The sequence below is a fragment of the Pristis pectinata genome, chromosome 38 (genome assembly GCF_009764475.1).
Source record: "Pristis pectinata isolate sPriPec2 chromosome 38, sPriPec2.1.pri, whole genome shotgun sequence".
NCBI classification, from domain to species: Eukaryota; Metazoa; Chordata; class Chondrichthyes; order Rhinopristiformes; family Pristidae; genus Pristis; species Pristis pectinata.
In genome coordinates, this window is record NC_067441.1 from 7,486,355 (window position 1) to 7,507,699 (window position 21,345).

At 50.3% G+C, this 21,345-nt stretch overlaps 1 protein-coding gene across 1 annotated transcript in view; it reads right to left on the minus strand.

Moving 5' to 3' along the window:
* The window catches only part of LOC127587002 (glycogen phosphorylase, muscle form), an 88,840-nt gene extending 73,261 nt beyond the window's left edge, over window positions 1-15,579 (minus strand). Inside the window, exon 1 of the mRNA XM_052045096.1 lies at window positions 15,084-15,579. Coding sequence (XP_051901056.1) covers window positions 15,084-15,326 — 243 coding nt within the window. The 5' untranslated portion in view covers window positions 15,327-15,579. The remainder of the gene's footprint in view (window positions 1-15,083) is intronic.
* Between the last annotated feature and the right edge of the window lie 5,766 nt (window positions 15,580-21,345).

Genomic DNA, 21,345 nt, shown 5'->3' on the forward strand with positions numbered 1-21,345 from the left:
TGAATGACCTCTTCTTGCTCGTGCGTGAAGGGTAGACACAAGCCACAGCCTAGGTACCGTTGATGAGCAGAGGCAGACCTCTTGTCCCGAATTGGAGTTGATCTCCTGCAGAGATATGGGGGTTTAGGTATCCAATCCCCAGTAACCCACCACACCCTCTGTTTGAGAGGGTGCCCAGGGTCTCTTTAGCCTTGGTTGCAGCTACCCAGAGGTCAGAATGTAATTCTGTTTTGGTGCTTCCCAAGTGGTTGCCTCAGAAACGTCATGGGCGAGAAGGAGCCAGGACCTGTCCTGGGATCAGAACACAAGCGATGGATGGACATATTAAGGATGGGCTTGTTCCTCCAAAAATGCCATCCAATCTACTGGGTGTTTCCAGCTCTTTCTTCTGAGGGATTCATAATTGATGTTCTGACATTTGCCAATGACATAATTAGTATCCTGCTTCAGGCAGGAAGGTGAATCATTATTGATTATGAATTTGTCAGCACTAATTCTCCAATTCCCAGTCATAGACCTGTACCTGGCACCCATGTTATACAGTGACAGACCCGTCCTCACCAGTACTGTATCCCAGTGTTACACAGAGACACACCTGTCCCCAGTATAAGGTACCCATATTAAATAATGTTACATCCATACCACAGTTAAGCTAAAGCTTCAGCACTACATCCTGGTCACCATGTTACAGGAAAGACACAATTACATTGTAGAGGGGACAGATGAGATTTACCAGGGTGTTGTCAGAATTGCAGCGAAGAAGAGGTGGTTGAGAATAGATTTATTTACAGGCCCTCCCCAGATTACAACAGGGCTCCATTCCCAAGTACCCGAAAGACTGTACAGTTTGCAAATTGGAAATGCAACTGCCCATCATTATATTTAAATAAAAACATAGGCGAACCAAGGGCAACGTGTAGTTAAAGCAGGGTGTTTAACTCAACCATTCAGATTTCACTGCAAGATGCAATGATATTGCCACAAACCAAGTTCCCACATGGCAGAAGACGACAAATCCATCCCACTGATCTCCCAAAGGTTCATTCATATATACAGACTGTACACGAGTTTGGCATTTGTAATCTGGGGAGAAGCTGTACTGATGCAGGGCCTATAAAAGACTATATAGGAGCAATCTACTTCTTTTACCAGAGGGGTCAAAAATCAGAGAGCATAAAGCAGCCGTTGTAAGGATTAGAGCAGAAACAAGGAAACAGATTCTCGTTCAGAGTTTACACCTTACTACCCAAAAGAGTGGTAGAGGCAGAAATGCTCTGTGATACGGACCAATATTGTACCCCAGCACAGCGGTGCTGCTCAGAGAGCTGCTGTCTCACAGCTCCAGAGAACCCAGTTTGATCCCAATCTCTGTGTGAGTGTGTGTGTGTGAGTGTGTAGTTTACACATTTTCCCTGCGACTACATGGGTCTCCCTCGGATGCTCCCATTTCCTCCTGCATCCCAATGACTTGTGGGTCAGTGGGTTAATTGGCAGGTGTGAATTGCCCGAATGGGTGAGGGGTAAAATCTGGGGGGAGTCAATAGGAATGTAGGAAGAATAAAATGGGATCGGTGTAAATGGGTGGTTGGTGGTCAACACTGACTCGGTGGGCCTAAAGGTCTGTTTGTGAGTTGCATGACTATGACCCAGTATCAGAGAGAGTGAGAGAGAGAGACAGAGAGGCAGCTATTTACAAAGCATGTAGTCGGAGCTTTTGTGTACATGCTGATCACAGTTGCTATGGAAAATTTCCATTTGGCCCCAAGAACACTCCACTGCTTTTGCAGGATTCCCAATGATCCCATAGCTCCCAGAGTGCTTCTGTTGGCAGCTGATTTCGATTACATAGGTTAAGGAGGAACAGGATTATGGTCGAGGGTGGGTGTTAAAAGTTCTACACAGCCAGAACTCTGGGTCTCTAGAGCATGCTGCTCTCTTCAGACTGTGGAGTCACTGAACACCTCCCATCAGAGGTTGAGTTGGGAAGGGACGTAGATTCTACAAGGAGGCATCTTCGACAGAGAACTCAGGGGTATCTCCTGACTACTTTGATGGGACAGAGACAAGTTTCCAGATTTTAAATCCCTACTATCCCAAACTAAAGTCTGGTCCACTTGATTTTATTGCTTCTCCCCCAGAGTGGGTGAAATCACACATAATTTTGGGTACAGAGCGTGTATTGTGATACTTATGGACTGGGGGTCTTTTAATTGTCTATCACTGTTCATCTCAGAGGACTGCTGGTCAGAACACTGAGTGTAGAGGAAAATCTCCCACACACCCCTACACTCAGTGTTCTGGCCAACAATCCTCAGATGAACAGCAACAGACAATTAAAAGGCCCCCAGTCCACACTCCTCCAACAGGACATGTGAACCTCCCCAGAGTTCTTGGACGGTCAGAGGTGACCTATTGGTGGAGCCGAGCTGTACCCCTTTTAAGGATCACCGTCTGACAATTGGCTCAAACACAGTAAATTTGGGCTAGTGTTTACATCAGGACATCTTCTGACAACTACTAGCATTTATGGGCTGCTTTAACGTTGCAAGGTGATCCAAGGTTCCATCACAGGAGCACCAGCAGAGGAGAATGGACACCAAGCCTGCAGGATAAATGAGGAAAAGAAAACAGGCCAAAGGAGCAAGTTTTATGGAGCATCTTTGAGGAGAAGCAGAAGGTTAGGGAGAGAACTAGGAGGCTTAAGTAGGTGTGCTCACACCCTTACGGAACAACAGACAAGGCCAGAGCTCCTCCTACGACCTACGTTGGCGAGCCTCAGTTCATAATTCTCAGGTGTCTCTCCAGCTCCACAACCCTCCCAGATCTCCAACTCCCCCAGTTCTGACCTGATCAATTCCTACTACATCACATGGGAAATTTAAGTTCGTGTAATAGATTTGGAACCTAAATTATTAGTTGTTATTGTAAATACCTTCTGGTTCCATGCTCAACACAACAGGGCATGGCTTTAAAGTGAATGCACTGCCTGGGGCGGTGGTGGAGGCAGGTACATTGGTCAAATTCAAGAGATTGCTAGATAAGCATATGGAGAAATTTAAAATAGAGGGATATGTGGGAGGAAGGGGTTAGATAGTCTTAGGTGAGGTTTAAAGGTCAGCACAACATTGTGGGCCAAAGGGCCTGTATTGTGCTGTACTGTTCTATGTTCACTGATGTCCCTCTGGGGAGGAAGGCTGCCGTCCTTACCTGGTCTGGCCTATAACAATTACAAGCTCACAAACAAACAACCTGTTGGATGAGCTCAGCACGTCAAGCAGTGTCTGTGGGAGGAAATTCTTACCCCCCCACCCCCCGATGCTGCTCAACCCACCGAGTTCCTCCAGCAGATTGTTTGTTGCTCCAGGCTCCCAGCATCTGCACTCTCTTGTGTCTACAAACTCACTAACGTAGCTGACTCTCAACTGCCCTCTGAAGTGACCCAGCAAGTCACTCAGTTGAAGGGCAACTAGGAAGAGGCATTTAATGTTGGACCTTACCAGTGATGCTCAAGTAAAGGAAATGCTGATGGTGCAAGCTTGCTCTGTATAAGTTGGTTGTTAAACTTCCTATGTTGCAACAGCAACCACACTTTTATGAGCAACTTCACTGGCTGCAACGTGCTTTGGGACACCTTGAGGAAAGGGAAAGCATGATGCAAACAAATCTTTTAATTCTAAAGTTTGGCATTCCTCTGCCTGGTGAACTTGCTCTCCATACCACAACAATCATCGGCTGCAACACACACACAAAACGCTGGAGGAACTCGGCAGGTCAGGCAATGTCTATGGAGGGAAAAGGACAGTTGATATCTAGGGCTGAGACCCTTCACCAGTCCAGACCATTAGTCTCGGCTGGAAACGTTGACTGATCATTTCCCTCCACGGATGCTGCCTGACCTGCTGAGTTCCTCCAGCATTTTGTGTGTGTTGCTTCAGATTCCCAGCATCTGCAGAATCTCTTGATGCCTCCACAATCATTGGCTGGCTATGGTGTTCTCCTTGGCTATGGGTTCCAAGTACATCCTAGCTGCTTGCTCTTGTTGTATCCTCAGTGAGGAAATCATGCCATCAGCCACTCCAAGTCATTCTTCTCTCGTTCCTCAGAGCCAGTATGCTCCATTGGCCCCCCTTACCGAGTACCCTAACGTCTTATTTTCGAATGCTACTTGCCACCTTCACAGTAGCTAGAATTGCAAATGTGAGAACAGCGCACAGGAAATAGAAGTAGCAAGCCGTTCATTCTCTTGTGCTTGCTCGGCCATTCAATTAGATCCTTTATCTTCTCTCATCCCATTGTAGGAAACTTTTCCCCATAGCGGAGGCATATACAACCAGAGGGCACAGGTTTAGTGTAATGGGTAAGAGGATCGAAGGAAGACATTTTTCACTCAGAGGGTGGTTGCAATCTGGAACCCCTGGGGGGACAGTGGAGGCAGAGACTCTCACATTTAAGAAGTTTCCAGACAGACATTTGAATTGCCAAGGAATAAAAGGCTATGGAGTGGCGGAAAGTGGGATCAGTACAGATGAGTAATTGATAATTGGTAAATTGGTTTATTATTGTCACTTGTACTGAGGTACAGTGAAAAACTTGTCTTGCATACTGTTCATACAGATCAATTCATTACACAGTGCATCGAGGTAGTACAGGGTAAAACAATAACAGAATGCAGAATAAAGTGCTATAGTTACAGAGAAAGTGCAGTGCAGGCAGGCAATAAGGCATGAGGTAGATTGTGAGGTCAAGAGTCCATCTTATTGTACTAGGGGACCATTCAATAGTCTTACAACAGCAGGATAGAAGCTGTCCTTGAGCCTGGTGGTACGTGCTTTCAGGCTTTTGTACCTTCTGCCCGATGGGAGGGGGGGAAAGAGAGAATGTCCGGGATAGGAGGGGTCCTTGATTGTGTTAGTTGCTTTACCGAGGCAGCGAGAAGTGTAGACGGAGTCCATGGAGGGGAGGCACACTATATTGGCACAAATATAGTGTGCTGAAGGGCCAATTTCTGTGCTGTATGACTATGAACTCCTTTTTTTTTTTGCCACTGACAATACAGGGAAAGTGGGCAAAGGAGTGGTAGATGGAATTTAACTCAGACTAGTGCAAGGTGATGCAGTTTGGGAAGTTAAACCAGGCAGGACATTCACAGTAAATAGCAGGGCCCTGGAGGGAGATGCAGAACCAAGAGACCAAGGGGTACAAGTACATAGTACCCTGAAAGTGGCGACACAGGGTGGTGAAGAAGGCATATGACAAACCTGTCATCACAGGCTGGGGCACTGAGTACGACAGCTGGACATTATGTTACAGCTGGACAAGATATTGGTGAGACTGCACTTAAAGATTATTGTGCGCAGATCTGGTCATCATACAATAGGAAGGATGTGATTAAGTGACAGATTGTGGAAAAGATTCACAGGGACGTTGCTCCGACTCGAGGGCTTGAGTTATAAGGAGACTGGATAGGCTGGAACTGTTTTCTCTGGAGCGAAGGAGACAAAGGAATGAACTTATGGAGGTTCATAAAATCGTGAGCAGCACAGACAAGGCAGATGGTCACAGACTTTACCGCAGGGTAGGGGAGTCTAAACCTAGAGGCCACAGGTTGAAGAGTGTCAGAGAGCAACACAGCACGGAGACAGGCCCTTCTGCCCACCCAGCTAATCCCAATTTCCTGTATTTGGCCCGTTTCCCTCCAAGCACCTATCCAAGTGCTTCTTAAATGATACTGTTGTACCTGCCTCACCCACTTCCTCTGGCAGCTCATTCCATATACTCACCACCCTCTGCGTGAAAACGTGGCCCCTCAGATCCCTTTTAAATCTTTCTCCTCTCACCCCAAGGCAGGCACGGTAGCGTGGCTGTTAGCGTGATGCTATTACAGCGCCAGCGACCCTGGTTCAATTCCCGCCACTGTCTGTAAGGAGTTTGTACATTCTCCCCGTGTCTGCGTGGGTTTCCTCCGGGTGCTCCAGTTTCCTCCCACATTCCAAAGACGTACGGGTTAGGAAGTTGCGGGCATGCTATGTTGACACCTGTGGGCTGCCCCCAGAACACTCCACGCAAAAGATGCATTTCACTGTGTGTTTTGATGTACATGCGACTAATAAAGATAGCTTATCTTATCTTATCTACGCCCCCTAGTTTTGGACTCCCCTACCCTGGGGAAACGACTGTTACTGTCCACCTTATCTCTGCCTCTCATAATTTTAAACACTTCTATAAGGTCGACCCTCATTCTCCTACATTCCAGGGAATAAAGACCCAGCCTGGCCAACCTCTCCCTATAACTCAGGCCCTCCAGTCCTGGCAGCATCCTCGTAAATCTTCTCTGCGCTCCTTCCAGCTTAACCACATCTTTCCTATAACACGGTGACCAAAACTGTACACAGTACTCCAAGTGTACACAGTACTCCAAGAGAGGGGAGAGGTTTAAAGGGGATCTGAGGAGCAAGCTTCCCTACCACCCCTCCCCCCCCCACACACACACACACACACACACACACACACACACACAGAGGGTGGTGGGTATATGGAACCAGCTGCCAGAGGAAGTGGTAGAGGCAGGTACAAATAGAGCGTTTAAAAGATATTTTGACAGGTACACGGATAGGGAAGGTTTGGAGGGAATACGAGCCAAATGGGACTAGCTCAGGAAGGCAACTGGGTTGGTATGATAGAGGTGTACAAAATATTAAGAGGAATAGATAGAGTAGACAGCCAGTGTCTCTTTCCCAGGGCACCAAAGCTCAATACAAGAGGGCATGGCTTTAAAGTAGTGGGTGGGAAGTTCAAGGGAGATGTCAGAGGGAGGTTTTTTTTTACCCAGAGAGTGGTTGGGGTATGTGCTGCCTGGGGGTAGTGGTGGAGGCAGGTACATTGGTCAAGTTCAAGAGATTGTTAGATAAGCATACGGAGGAATTTAAAATAGGGGGATGTGGGAGGAAGGGGTTAGATAGTCTTATGCAAGGTTTAAAGGTCAGCACAACATGGTGGGCCAAAGGGCCTGCATTGTGCTGTATTGTTCTATGATTCTACGGTATGGACGAGTTGGGCCAAAGGGCCCGTTTCCATACTGTACAACTCCATGACTCCACATCTCTTCCTCTGCAAGAGATATTGACTGGTATCTTAAAGACTCTTGGATATTTGTACACTGTCTGCTGTCATTTCGATTTTTCCCTCTGATATCTATACTGAGTAGAGGCTACCTGTCTTCAAGAACTCTCGTACTTCACAGTACCAGACTGATCAAGCATGTGCAACTTCTACGCTACATCAAATTATGATTACTGAGTGGGTAGGAAAGTGGAGAGTGGTTATGCTATTGAGAAAAACAACACAAAATGACTTCAAAATAAAAAAAATGTACTACGAGCCAGAAGCGAGAACACCTCCTTAAGCAGCACCAGGCAAAACCCTGACTCAGTGCAGAAACCACTTGCTGCTCAGCTGAGCTACGTTTTTGGCAGCTCTTCCAGGAGAGATTTAATGGTGCTGGCACTTTCTGACCTGCAGAGCATCCACTTACATTATGCAGATGGGCAAGGAATCCATCAGCGGCCTTTGGCAGCAGAGGACATCTCGTTCCTTGCTCAGTGCCTGTCTGCATGGGGCAAAAGTCCATCTCTACTGCAGCACCAACTGCGGCTCGGACAAACAGATCGCAATGGAAGGGAAAGGAATTTCGTTGTTGCTAATCGAGTGGCTGAGACAATAGCGGGAAGCTCATGTATCCAGGGCGAGGACAGGAGTAATCAGGGGAAGGTTTCTACAAGACGTGCGCGTAGTTGCTCATTATCAGAACTCCAGTTCTACAGTCACAAACCCCTCAGTCACCCAACACAGTTATACTTCTGCCCCAGTTGGCCTTTGATGAGGGTTCCAAGTGGTAGGTGCCACTTATCACAAGGGATGCCTCCTCAATAGATCATCACCGCTGTTACACCCCAGCAGGGGTTAACTGCAGCTGAAGCACACCAATATAAATCAAACGATTATAGCCATTCAGCCCCTGGGAGATCCATCCTTTAACTCCATCTGTCCCATGTAGTTAATCCTATTTTAATATCTTTGGGGTTCAATGAACAACCAGGCTGACACTTCCAGCGACACAAGGAATTCTGCAGATGCTAGAATCTGGAGCAATACACAAGAAGTCCTGGAGGAACTCAGCAGGTCAGGCAGGATCCATGGAGGGAAATAAACAGTTGACGTTTTGGGTCGGACACTTCCGGCAATGTCTGAGGTCCAGTTAAAATAGGGCCCCAATCTGTTTTTCTGGTTAAATGCATGAAATCCCACGGTTATTGTGGAAGAGGAGCAGGGGGTAGGTGTCCCCAGGGTTGCTGAGCTGATATTTATCCTGTAACACAGCGAAAATAACAGATCAATTGTCATTTACCACACCTCTGTCTGCGAGATCCTGGCAGCCACCATCACTGCAGCCCAACTGACTTCGCTTCCCAAGTACTTCATTGACCGCGAGGTGTTTATTGGGATGTACCAAGGTGGGGAAGGGTGCTACATCATAGAATCATAGTACATTACAGCACAATACAGGCCCTTCAGCCCACAATGTTGTGCCGATCTTTAAACCTCGCCTAAGACTACCTCGCCTAACCCCTACCTCCCACATATCCCTCTATTTTAAATTTCTCCATATGCTTATCTAGTAATCTCTTGAATTTGACCAATGTACCTGCCTCCACCACCACCACCCCCAGGCAGTGCATTCCATGCCCCAACCACTCTCTGGGTGAAAAACCTCCCTCTGATATCTCCCTTGAACTTCCCACCCATTACTTTAAAGCTATGCCCTCTTGTATTGAGCATTGGTGCCCTGGGAAAGAGGCACTGGCTGTCTACTCTATCTATTCCTCTTAATATTTTGTACACCTCTATCATGCCTCCTCTCATCTTCCTTCTCTCCAAAGAGTAAAGCCCTAGCTCCCTTAGTCTCTCCTCATAATCCATACTCTCCAATCCAGGCAGCATCCTGGTAAATCTCCTCTGCGCCCTTTCCAACGCTTCCACATCCTTCCTATAATCAGGCGACCAGAACTGGACGCAGTACTCTAAGTGTGGTCTAACCAGAGTTTTGTAGAGCTGCATCATTACCTCATGGTACATAGGCCCTACCTGGAGTGGTTTGTGTCTGCAGGATACTCCATAGGGGGATGGACATTTTCTGGCCATAGGGGCCACAGCTAGCAAATGCCCCATCCCCTACCAAGCAAGATTGCCAAGCAGCAAGTCACAGAGACAGAAACCAGGAGTGGGTAGGTCTTGGCCAACTGCATTCCCTATTCCAGCTCCTTTCCAGGGGATGCTATAGAGAGCAGTGTGTACTGAAAGCGATTGTGTCAGAAGTGCCGTGCAATCCTGGCCCCCAACTGGACCCTAACCATGTGTGTTCCCTGCATGTCTCTGGGTTGTGCAGCTTTATATTTTCCTTAAAAGGGAGCCTTAGATCTGTGCCAGCTCAGAGCAATTCCATTCTCCCATTCATTTTCCCTGATATCTTTATTAGTCACATGTACATCAAAACACAGTGAAATGCATCTTCTGCGTTCCGGGGGGGGGGGGGCAGCCTGCAAGTGTCGCCACGCTTCCGGTGCCAAAATAGCATGCCCACAACTTCCTAACCCGTACATCTTTGGAATGTGGGAGGAAACCGGAGCACCCGGAGGAAACCCATGCAGTCACAGGGAGAACATACAGACTCCTTACAGACAGCGGCTGGAATTGAACCCGGGTCACTGGTGCTGTAAAGTGTCGCGCTAACTGCTACACTACCATGCCTGCCCTGCAACCTGTTCTCTCCAAATTCCCATCAATTCCACCACACTGCACCCCTCGCAAAGTTAGGGGTAATTTACAGTGGCCAATTAACCCACCAAGCCACACATACGTGGAATCTGGAGCTTCTGAGGCGAAGCCCACACATGTGGGAACTCCACACACAGACAACTCCGGAGGTTGGGATCGAACCCGGGTTCTTCGGACCTGCAAGACAGTGGCCCTGACAGCTGAACGACCAAAGGAATGGTATTGGTATTGGTTTATTATTGTCCCTTGTACCGAGGTACAGTGAAAAACTTGTCTTGCATACCGATCGTACAGGTTACAGTGCAGTTACATTGGGTTAGTACAGAGTGCATTGATGTAGTACAGGTAAAAACAATAACAGTACAGAGTAAAGTGTCACAGCTACAGAGAAAGTGCAGTGCAATAAGGTTTCGAGAATGTTGCAAAACATCGGCAAAAACCAAAAAAAAGAGGGTGGATGGGCAGTTGGGGGGGGGGGGGGGTGGTGTGGTGGGGTCCATGGTCAATGAGAGGAGGAGGAACCAGGGCCACTGGCCAAGTCAATTGACGGCAGCTCTGAAGCTCGGATCCTGCAACCTTCCGACTCAATGGACTGCGAGCAGGCAGAGCTCGGTTTGCATGCATGCCTCAATGCCAAGCAGTGATCAGCAATTAGTTGCAATGCAAGGAGGAAGCCCTGACCCCTGACATTCAGTTCCATTTCATCCTGCCTGGGTTCACGACTGCAGAGCATAGAGGGGGTAAAAGGAAAAATAACTCCCTCCCTCCCACCCAACACATTGCATCCCCGGAGCAAAAATAGGTCTCCTCTGAACTCCAAAGGTCAAAGGGCTTGAAAGGCAGCTTCCCCAAGTATCAGGCAACCACTTCACCAGATATTGAAAGGCATTGGGTTTCCTATTCCTCTCCCACCTCTCCTCCCATCGCAAGAGTGAGCTTGCCTCAGGGGGAAGTGGTTCTGTCTTAAAGGCACATTCACGTTACTCTGCACTCAGTGCAAATGCACGGCTAGAGATCCCCATGCGAGATGTGGGGACGACAGAGCTGCTTTGATGGGCGCTAAATCTCCCACCCAGGAACGGTCTCCAGCTCTCACTCCCATAGCTATCCCCACACCGCGCTCTGTCACATCTCCCCTCGTCGCTCTCTGATATACAAACTCGCCCACTCTCTTTCACATTGTCCATCCAGTCCCTTGCACACACCGTACCTCCCCCTGCAACCCTCTCCTCATCCCTTGCAACCAGATCTCCCTATGTCACCTCTCTGCCCGTGAAATCTTTGTAAAAATTGTGTACAATTCATGTTTTCTTGTGAATGCTGCTTAAATGATGCTCTGTGCCTGTGATGTTGCTGCTTTTCATTGCACCTGTGCGCACATGGACTTGTGCACGTGACAATAAACTCCACTTTGACTCTTCCCTCCATCCCCCCCCCCAAACACCTCATTTCCCTTCGCCTCTCTCACACATCTCCCCGACCTCCCATAAGATCAGATCTCTTTATTAGTCACATGTACATCGAAACACACAGTGAAATGCATCTTTTGCGTTCTGGGGGGCAGCCCGCAAGTGTCGCCACGCTTCCGGCGCCAACATAGCATGCCCACAACTTCCTAACCTGTACATCTTTGGAACGTGGGAGGAAACCGGAGCACCCGGAGGAAACCCACGCAGACACACGGGGAGAACATACAAACTCCTTCCAGACAGTGGCCAGAATTGAACCTGGGTCGCTGGCATTGTAAAGCATTATGCTAACCGCTACACTACCGTGCCTTAGCCTGCACCTCCGTCACACACACACACACACACACACACACACACACACACACACACACACACACACACACACAGGTAGAGCCTTCAAGAAGTGCACAAGGGATGGAGGTTGGGAAGGGGGAGGCAGGGGCCGGGAACTCGATATCCTCAAAGTCCAAAACAGCATGTGCTTGCCTCAGATTTGCTTAAATGACTGTTCAGTGGCTAATGCCCCTGAATGACCTTCAGGACGAGCAGATTCCTTTTCACGGACTGTCGCCTAAGACTGATGAAAAGTGTTTGTGTATGCACGCATGCTCCCAAGCAGACTGCATTGGCTTCTTGGATGACATCATAAGGGGCTTCAGTGCAGAGACAACCTGCTTTTGCTTCTGATCTCTTAATATCCCTGGCTAGCAAAAACATATCAATTTTTAAAAAAATCTGAGCTCCTTAATAATTAGAATGCTCTAAAATCTAAAATGGCTGTACATAACATATCTCTATTCCTCTCCTTTGCAAAGGAACATTAGCAGGCCAGAGTCTGACTTTAAAGTTATGCTTCTTACCCCAGACAGCTCCACCAGCAGAAAAGGATCTTCCCTCACCGCCCAATCAGGTGCATTCAAAGTGCTAAAAATAAATTCAGTCACATTGACCCTTAACCTTCTCTGTTCCAGGGAATACAAGCCTGGTTGGTATAATCTGTCTTCATAATTTGACCTTTGGAGCCCTGGGTACCTTTGCAGTGAGGCTGCACTGGAATCCAAGGGCAATGTACCTCCCACAGGGTGCAGTGCCAGGGAGGTACAGAGCACTTAAGGTGCAGTCTAACTTGGGCTTTATACAGCCACAGCAAGGCTTCCTCTGCTTAAGATCCAGGATGGCGATTTTTGAAGCTAATAGTCCTATCTCCACCATCCCAACCTCCGTTGTCCCCAGGTTCAACAATCATAGATTAACCTCCCCGAATTTTCCAGAATTAAATCCGAGCTTTCCAGTCTTCTTATCAACCCACCCTCCTCTCCCTGACTCAGCAGGGAAGCCAAGCCATGTCTTGCTACACTCAGAGGCACGTGGAAATGTGGTTATATGGAGCTGTACCCCAAGGCTATGAAAAGACAGACCCACCACCAGTAGTGTACCCTAGTGTTATACAGTGACAGACCCATCCCCACCGGTACTGTACCCCAGTGTTATACAGTGACAGACCCATCCCCACTGGTACTGTGCCCCAGTGTTATACAGTAGACTTCTGTTTACCAGCACTCTACCCCAGGGTTGTTCAGTGATAGACCCGTCCCCACCAAGCCTGTACCCCATGGTTAAACAGTGACAAAATGTACATCCCATAGGACTCCCTATTAATACAGCAACAAAGCTGTACCCATCAGCAGACCTACAATAACAGATCCATACCCACCCGTTCAATACCCAGAGGAACAGAAAGACACAGCTGGATCTACCAGTCCTATCCCACCAGTTATACTGTGACAGACTTGTACCTCCACACGTACTGTTCACCAGATTATGAAAGCTCGATTTATGCCAGTTGGGTGGGGTGTACTGAGTTTTTACAAAGATTAGTGAATGATCACCCATTCTCATAACGGTGCTCAATTCTGTTGCAATCAAGACTAGTAACAACCTCCGTGGTCCCCAGTACTGGTACCCAGGTTCACGTGTTCAGAGTTAGAGTTAAAGTCTCAATGACAGGCCCCTATCTCTCAATGTCCAGTGCCAGTGTCTGGGTTTCAATGACCAGTGTCCAGTGGTAATGCCTGGTTCCCCATTCCAGGTGTCCTGTGCTTGATGTTTGGTGCTCCTGTGCTCGCTGGCTCTCATTGCCCAGCTGCCTCAAGCCCATATCCCAGTGTTGATGCCTGGATCCCAATATCCAGCTGTGCTGGCGCAGGAGTCCAATCTTCAATGGCCAGCGCCAACATCCAGTCAACATTCTGGTCTCGGTCTAGTGCCCACCTGCCCCAGGATCAGAGCCCAGGTCACTGTGTTCATTTCTCCCAGTGTCCACCTCCCTTAATGTTACGATGGTCTACGTCATCCAGTGCTGATCCCACTGCAGATATCCAGTGCCCAATTGCCCCAGAATTCCATGCTGATGTGTCCAGTGTCCACACTGGCCAGTCCAGTTCCCCAGTGTTGATGTCCAGTGTCAAGTTTCCACAATGCTGTCATCCAGTGTTCCCACCCACCAAATCCTGCTGGCACCCAGAATACAATGGCCAACAGCACTCACCCTACCCCAGTGTCCACTGGCACCCACAAGCCTACCCAGATCCCACTGACACCCTACCCAGGTGTCTTGGAGCAATACAGCATGGAAACAGGTCCTTCAGCCCAACTGGTCCATGCTGACCAAAATTCCCACCAAGCTGGCCCCATTTCCCTGCTTTTGGCCCACATCCCTCTAAATCCCTCCGTTCCATGTACTTATCCAAATATGGTGTGTCCCACCACACCCTAGTGTCTACTGGCGCCTACAACCCTGCCCAGTGCCTACTGACACCACACCCCAGTGTCCACTGGTACCCCCACCAAGGTACCACACCTACCAGTTCCCACTGGCACCCCTACCAAGGAGTCACACCATGCCCCAGTGCACACTGGCACCCAGATCCCGTGCCCTCTGGCACCGACAGACACTCCTAGTGCCTACTAGCACCAGCCACTCAAACCAGTGCCCACTGGCAACCACACACCATGCCCACAGGCACCCACACTAAACACACCCCTCCAGTGCCCACTGGCACCCCCTGCCCTATCCACTGCCCACTGGCACCCCCAACATCCCCAGTGCCCACTGACAGCTCTCCCTAGTACCCACTGGCACCCCCTGCCCAGTGCCCACCAGCACACACACACAGTGGCCAATGACACCCCACACCCCCAGTGCCTACTGGCACACAACACACACACATCCCCAGTGCCCACTGCCCCCCACACCCAGTGCCCAACCCCCCCACACACACCCAGTGCCCACTGCCACCCCCACACACACCCAGTGCCCACCGGCACACAACACACACACCCAGTGCCCACCGGCATCCCCCACACCCCCAGTGTCCACTGCCACCCCCACACCCCCAGTGCCCACTGGCACACAACACACACATCCCCAGTGCCCACTGCCCCCCACACCCCCAGTGCCCACACACACCCAGTGCCCACTGCCACCCCCAGTGCCCACTGCCACTCCCCACACCCCCAGTGCCCACCAGCACACACAGTGGCCAATGGCACCCCACACCCCCAGTGCCTACTGGCACACAACACACACATCCCCAGTGCCCACCCCCCCCACACCCCCAGTGCCCACTGCCACCCCCAGTGCCCACCGGCACACAACACACACATCCCCAGTGCCCACCCCCCCCACACCCCCAGTGCCCACTGCCACCCCCAGTGCCCACCGGCACACAACACACACACCCCCAGTGCCCACTGCCGCCCCCCCCCCCCCCATCCCCTCACCTTCGGGTCCTTCTCATAGTAGTACTGCTGGGTGCGGATCCACCTGCCGACCAGGTGGTCCCGCACGGTGTGGGCCAGCGCCTGGTAGTAGTCGCGGGGCGTCGCCACATTGCGGTCCTTCACCAGCGTGAAGTGCAGGTGCCGGTTGAAGTTCTTCTTCAGGTCGGCCACGCTCTCGACGCCCGCCAGCCCCCGCACGCTGATCTGCTTCCTCCGCTCCATGTCGGTCAGCGGCCGCGACATGTCTGCCAGCTGGACGGGGAGCCCCGGGACACGGAGAGACAGCGGGAACCCGACCGGCCGTTAGCCCCGCAAGCGAGCGAGTGAACCGCCGCCGCCTCCTGCAACCGCCTCCAACCCCCTCATTAATATTCAGCGGGACGCCTCATTAATATGCATCTACTCATCAATATTCAGTAGGGGGGGTCCTCCCTTTCCATAGTCATCCGCCCGGCCACGCCCCTGGCTCCTTCCCGCCCTTGCGACCAACCCGCGCTCTTCCCTCTGGCCACGCCCCTCGGTGAATCCCCGCCCCCTGAGCGGAGCGCAGCCAATCCGTTCGCTCCTCCTCCCAGCGCCCTCCACCCTCCTCCAATCCAGCCCGCCCCCTGCTCTGACCCCGCCCCTCCTGACCAATCCGCTGACGGATCCTCCACCGGCCGCGCCTCCAGGCACTGGCGTCACCCACGCTTCCTGGCGCTCCCCTCCTCGGAACGGGCGGTGCGTCACTGACACCTCCCTCCCCCACCTGACTACGCCCCGCCCCTCCCTGCGCTGCACGCTGGGAGTTGCAGTCCAACATGGCCGTGCTGGCCTCACTCGCGCATGCGTGGTCGGCGCCGGGCCGCTGATTGACAGCCCGGCTCCGGGCCGCTGATTGACAGCCCGGCTCCGGGGTCCAGGAGGGGACGGCCGTGCATTCTCTCACGTCCTCGGCAGCAGCCGGCTGCTGCGGCAAATCAAGGAAGGACACCAAAAGGGCGAGCTATTTAAAGTCCAGAATGTCAAACCTTTAAGGCCAACCTTTGGAAATGCACCAGCCGCTAGCAACCTCACCCATGCAAACAATCCCAAACCAAACAGCCTCCAAATGCAAAATGCTATTTAGCAGTGGGTTAGCGTGGAGGGGACGTGTCGGTGCTTCGTAGCACTGATGACCAGTCGTATTGCTTAAAGATGGATCTGGTGAATGGCCTTGCATTGCAATACAGTCTAAATTCGGCAAAAGCACAGATCTGGTGAATGCCTTTGCATTGCAATACAGTCTAGATTCGGCAAAAGCACGGATCTGGTGAACGCCTTTGCATTGCTATACAGTCTAGATTTTGCAACAGCACGGATCTGGCGAATGCCTTTGCATTGCCATACAGTCTAGATTTTGCAAAAGCACGGATCTGGTGAATGCCTTTGCGTTGCGATACAGTCTAGATTTCGCAAAAGCACGGGCTTTATTGTCTTAAGGGTGCTTTGAGATTTCCCCCCCCCCCCACCCCCCGAGGGGATGTGAGAGGCATTTAGGTGAATCATCGTTGTGCGCAGGGCCAGGCAGTCAGAAAACATTTCGCTGCTAATGATCCATTATGTTGGCCGCACCGTGTTATTACTGTGGCGATCGGGAAAACACACAGCAAAGTCCCACACACGACAATCTGCGTCGTGATGGCAGCAACAGGGGGAGGGACGAGGGGCGGGCAAGCAATGTTAGCAGCGCCCACGTTCCATTAATGAGGATGAGAAAATGTTGGCAGACTGAACTAGCCCGTTTTTGTCCTAATTCACAGCCGCACTGGGGTCCTGAACTGCAATTGTGAGGGTTTACCTCACTTAAAGACAGATCCTCCAAAAAAGCCGTGCATCCTCAGTAGTGGTAGTGTCAACCGGGAGGGTAACTGCAGCTCATTTTGTAGATGGCGCACACTGCAGTCACTGTGCCAGGTGGTGGAGAGAGGGAGCTTTTAGGGTGTTGGATGGGATGTCAGTCCAACCTTCACAAACTGTTAAGAGGGCTCAGATCTCTGGGTGTGGATTGAACCCACGAACCTCCGCTTCCAGGGTTACATCCCCAGCCTGCAGTTACGGCTGTGTCCAACAGTAGTCTACCATCGAAGACGCAAGTGACTGCAGACGCTGGTGCAAGGTCTCAACCTGAAACGTTGGCGTGCAAAGTTTACCAGAATGTTGCCAGGACTCGAGGACCTGAGTTATAGGGAGAGGTCGGGCAGGCTGGGACTTTATTGATTGGAGAGTGAAGGATGACCTTATAGCGGTGTATAAAATCATGAGGAGGCATAGATAGGCATGGGCCTTTTCCCAGGGCAAGGGAAATCAAAAACTAGGTTTAAGGTGAGAGGGGAAAGATTTAAGAAGGACCTGATGGGCAACTTCTTCATGCAGAAGAATCAGAATCAGGTTTATTATCACTGACATATTTCACTGTGTGTTTCGATGTACATCTGACTAATAAAGCTGAGGGGCATAGATAGGGGGGACAAGCAATATCTTCTTCCCATTATTGAGCGATCCAATACCAGAGGGCATGCAATTAAGGTGAGAGGGGTAGGTTCAGAACAGACGTGAGGGGTACGTTTTTTTACTGAGAGAGTGGTGGATGCCTGGAATGTGTTGCCCGATAGGGCAGTGGAGGCAAACTCATTGGGGGCTTTTAAGAGGGGCACATGAATGAGAGGAAAATAGAGGGATATGGGCATCCTGTAGGTAGGAGGGATTAGCTACGTTGGCACAACATTGTGGGCCGAGGGGCCTGTTCTGTGCTGTTCTATGTAAATGTTGTGACATTTGTTGTTTTGCAACAGCAGTACAGTGCAAGACATAAAAATAACCCTTATTTTTAAGGACACTAGGAACGAGCTGCCAGAGGAAGTGGGTGAGCCAGGTACAATAACAACATTGAAAAGACACTTGGACAGGTACACAGATAGGAAAGGTTTAGAGGGATAAGGGCCAAACGCAGGCAAATGGGACCAGCATAGAAAAACATCTTGGTTGACACGGATGAGTTGGGCCGAAGGGTCTGTTTCCATGATGTCTAACTCTGTGACTCTTCCCCACAGATGCTCTTCAACCTGTGGAGTTTCTCCACTGTTTCTTTGCTCCAATGTTCTACTAACGTTCTGTTGCAAGGGCTCCCCGAGAGAGTTGATCGTCTCCCTGCGGTTGGGTAATAACAATGGATCAATGAAGAGATAGCACCACATGACGGCAACAAATGATTCACCAGTTTATCTCTGTCGTAGCTTCCAAAAAGGAGAGCTAATGTGCTCTCGGGGTCCAGTGAACAGAACGCTCAACAGCTTCTCAAGAGGATTGTGGGTCTGAGCCCTGCCTCAGAGACTTTAATCCATATTGCGAATGTGCAGAGAACGGAGGGATATGTACAGTGTGTGCGCAGACGGAACTAGTTTAGTTGGGCATCTTATTACTAATGTAATTGGTTCGGCACAAGATTGTGGGCTGAAGGGCCTGTTCCTGTGCTGTTCTACATCCTTGATCCGAACACAGAAAGATGAGAAGCATTAAGGAAAGGCTAAGAAGAAATTCAATGGAGGCGTTTGGAAGGATTTTTAAAAGGACACAGGAGGCCCTTCAGCCCATCTCTTCTCAGGCAGTCCCACAAAAGTCGAGGACGGCATATTCGGGGGTTCTGAAGTGGCCGATGAGGCCGTTTCAGGAGCCACAGCTGTTGGCCGGCAGCCGGTGGCTTGTGACATGGTCTCACCTTCTGCCGCTTCCCCAGGACCTGCACATACTCCCGATACGGTCCGTCAAACCTGTGCTGGGCCCTGGCAGGCAGATCCTGTTGCTCCCTCTCCCACAGCCGTGAATGTTGTTCCCTATCTGGTGTCCGTCTGACTCCAAGTGATTCCGATAGAAGCAGCGGGTCCCAGATTATAATAAAGCCCCCTCCCCTCCCCCCCCCCCATAAACATCAGATGGATTCCAGGTTATGATTCCAGAACATAGCCTGTTCCTGCCGGGACCAGGGCTCCAATCCAAGGTTGTATCCTATGAAACGAGCTGCCAGAGGAAGCAGTAGAGGTGGGTGAAGTTGTAGTATTGGAACAGCATTTAGACAGGTACGTGGACAGGAAAGGTTTGGAGGGATCCGGGCCAAACACGGGCAAATAGGACTAGCTTGGATAGACATCGTGCACGAGTTAGGCTGAAAGGGCCTGTTTCCGTGCTGTATGACTCTGTGACTCGATGATGTGGGTGGGGGAATGGGGTTGAATTTTTAAGAAATCAGCCATGATTGAATGGCGGAGCACATTCGATGGGCTGAATGGCCTAATTCTGCTCCCATGTCTTATGGTCTCTACAAAAGGCATTGGCTGAGTCCAGGTTGCAAATGGACACCCCTACATACCAACAAAGCTTTTGAGTTTAGTAATATAATACAATTATTATTAAATTCTAAAGTCCGATGCATGTACATATGTTCCTATAAATGATAGAACTAATCTCTCTCTCTCTCCACTTTTAGTAATTGTCTTTTCTTATCAGTCTTACGTGCTTTTGATGCCACTCACTACAATACTGTGGAGGTGCAGTGTCTAGCGATTTTGGTGTATTTTCTGGCTTGTGGACAAAATCGAATTCTGTGCAAACGGGAATAGCCTATACTTACCCAGGCTACTCCGACAGCACCTTGCGAGACAAGTTTTTCACTGTACTTCGGTACAAGTGACAATAATAAACTGATACCAATACCAAACCTCTACCACCTAGGAGGACTCAGGGGAACACCACCACCCCTGCAAGTTGTACACCATCCTGACTGGGGCTGAGCTGAAATCCTGGAACTCCCTCCCGCAACAGCCTGCCACTTTTCCGAGGATACGTCCGTGCCCGGGTGTCCCCTGGAGAGGGAGCACGGGGTGTCCTCTGGCTCTCTGGAGGCCTTCCAAAACCGGTGGGCGCTGCAGAGGCCAGAGTATGTCCTGGACAAGGGTAGCAATGGTTTAATTTCTGGTGCATTTTATACATACTGAACGGAGAACAATGTAACTATTGTAAATATGTTAATAAACTATTCTTTAAAAAGAAAAGCATGGTGAAAACCTTCACCAGAGGCTGTATTGTGGAGGGTCAGGGCTGTCACGTGACAGCACTGCCCACTACCTGGTTGGAAGGCACACCACTGCCAATCAAAGTCTGGCCCCGCCCCACCCATCAGCGCATACCTGATCATCGGCCCCTTTAAGTACCTTTGTACTTGGCCTTGGGCCATTGGCCTTTGTAATCATTTAGTCCTTGCTGGCACCGGACCATTGGCCCCCTGTAAATTACCTGGGCTGGACCCCCAGCCCTCCAGCACTATGAAGGGCGCCACGTGTGCTCGGCTCGCTCTCTTTTGCCATCTTCGAGGGATCACCCTGCTTCACTCCAGGCTGTGGAACGGTGCTGGAGAAATCGTTGGTGAGGTGTGCACTGTTAAAGGGTTGGGAGCATTTTAGTTGGTGTCCCTAGTAGCATAGAGCTGTGCCTGCACTGAGTCAAGGGGTGGCGGGTATCGTATTGTTTTTCCTTTATTGTATGTACCTAGTTTGTGTGTGTGTTTTATCCCCGGTGCGATTTCCCCACGCTTGCTATAAACCGTGTGTGCGTGTTATCCCCGTTACCATTTTCCCCACTTGCCTTTTGTAAATAAAATCATTTACTGCCAGACTGTGTTCAGAGTCCTTGCCTTTCGAGACCCATTGAATCTGTTTTCTCACTCACAACAGGGGCGGTTCAAGAATGTGGCTCAGCGTCCCTCTGCTCTTTAATCCCTCTCCCTCTCTCCCTTTCACGTTTATACTGCCTTTCCCATTCTGAAGGGGCTTGTCAGTTGTCCTCTCTGCTGTATAAATATCACCAACAATTTGTCCCAGTCCAACCGGGGAGACGCTACGGCCAAGAAAGCTCACCAGCTCCTCTACTTCCTCAGAAGGAAATTCAGCACATTCCCGATGACCCTGACTGATTTTTAGGGGTGCGCCATAGAAAGCATCCTATCCGGATGCATCACGGCTTGGTACGGCAACTGCTCTGCCCAGGACCGCAGAGAGTTGCGGACACAGCCCAGTGCATCACGGACACCAGCCTCCCCTCCGTGGACCCTCCCTGCACACTCCTCGCTGTCTCGGGAAAGCAGCCGACATAATCAAGGACCCCACCCACCCCGGTGAATCTCTCCTCTCCCCTCTCCCGTCAGGCAGAAGATACAAAGACTGAAAGCAGTAACCCTGTCTCTGAGTGAATC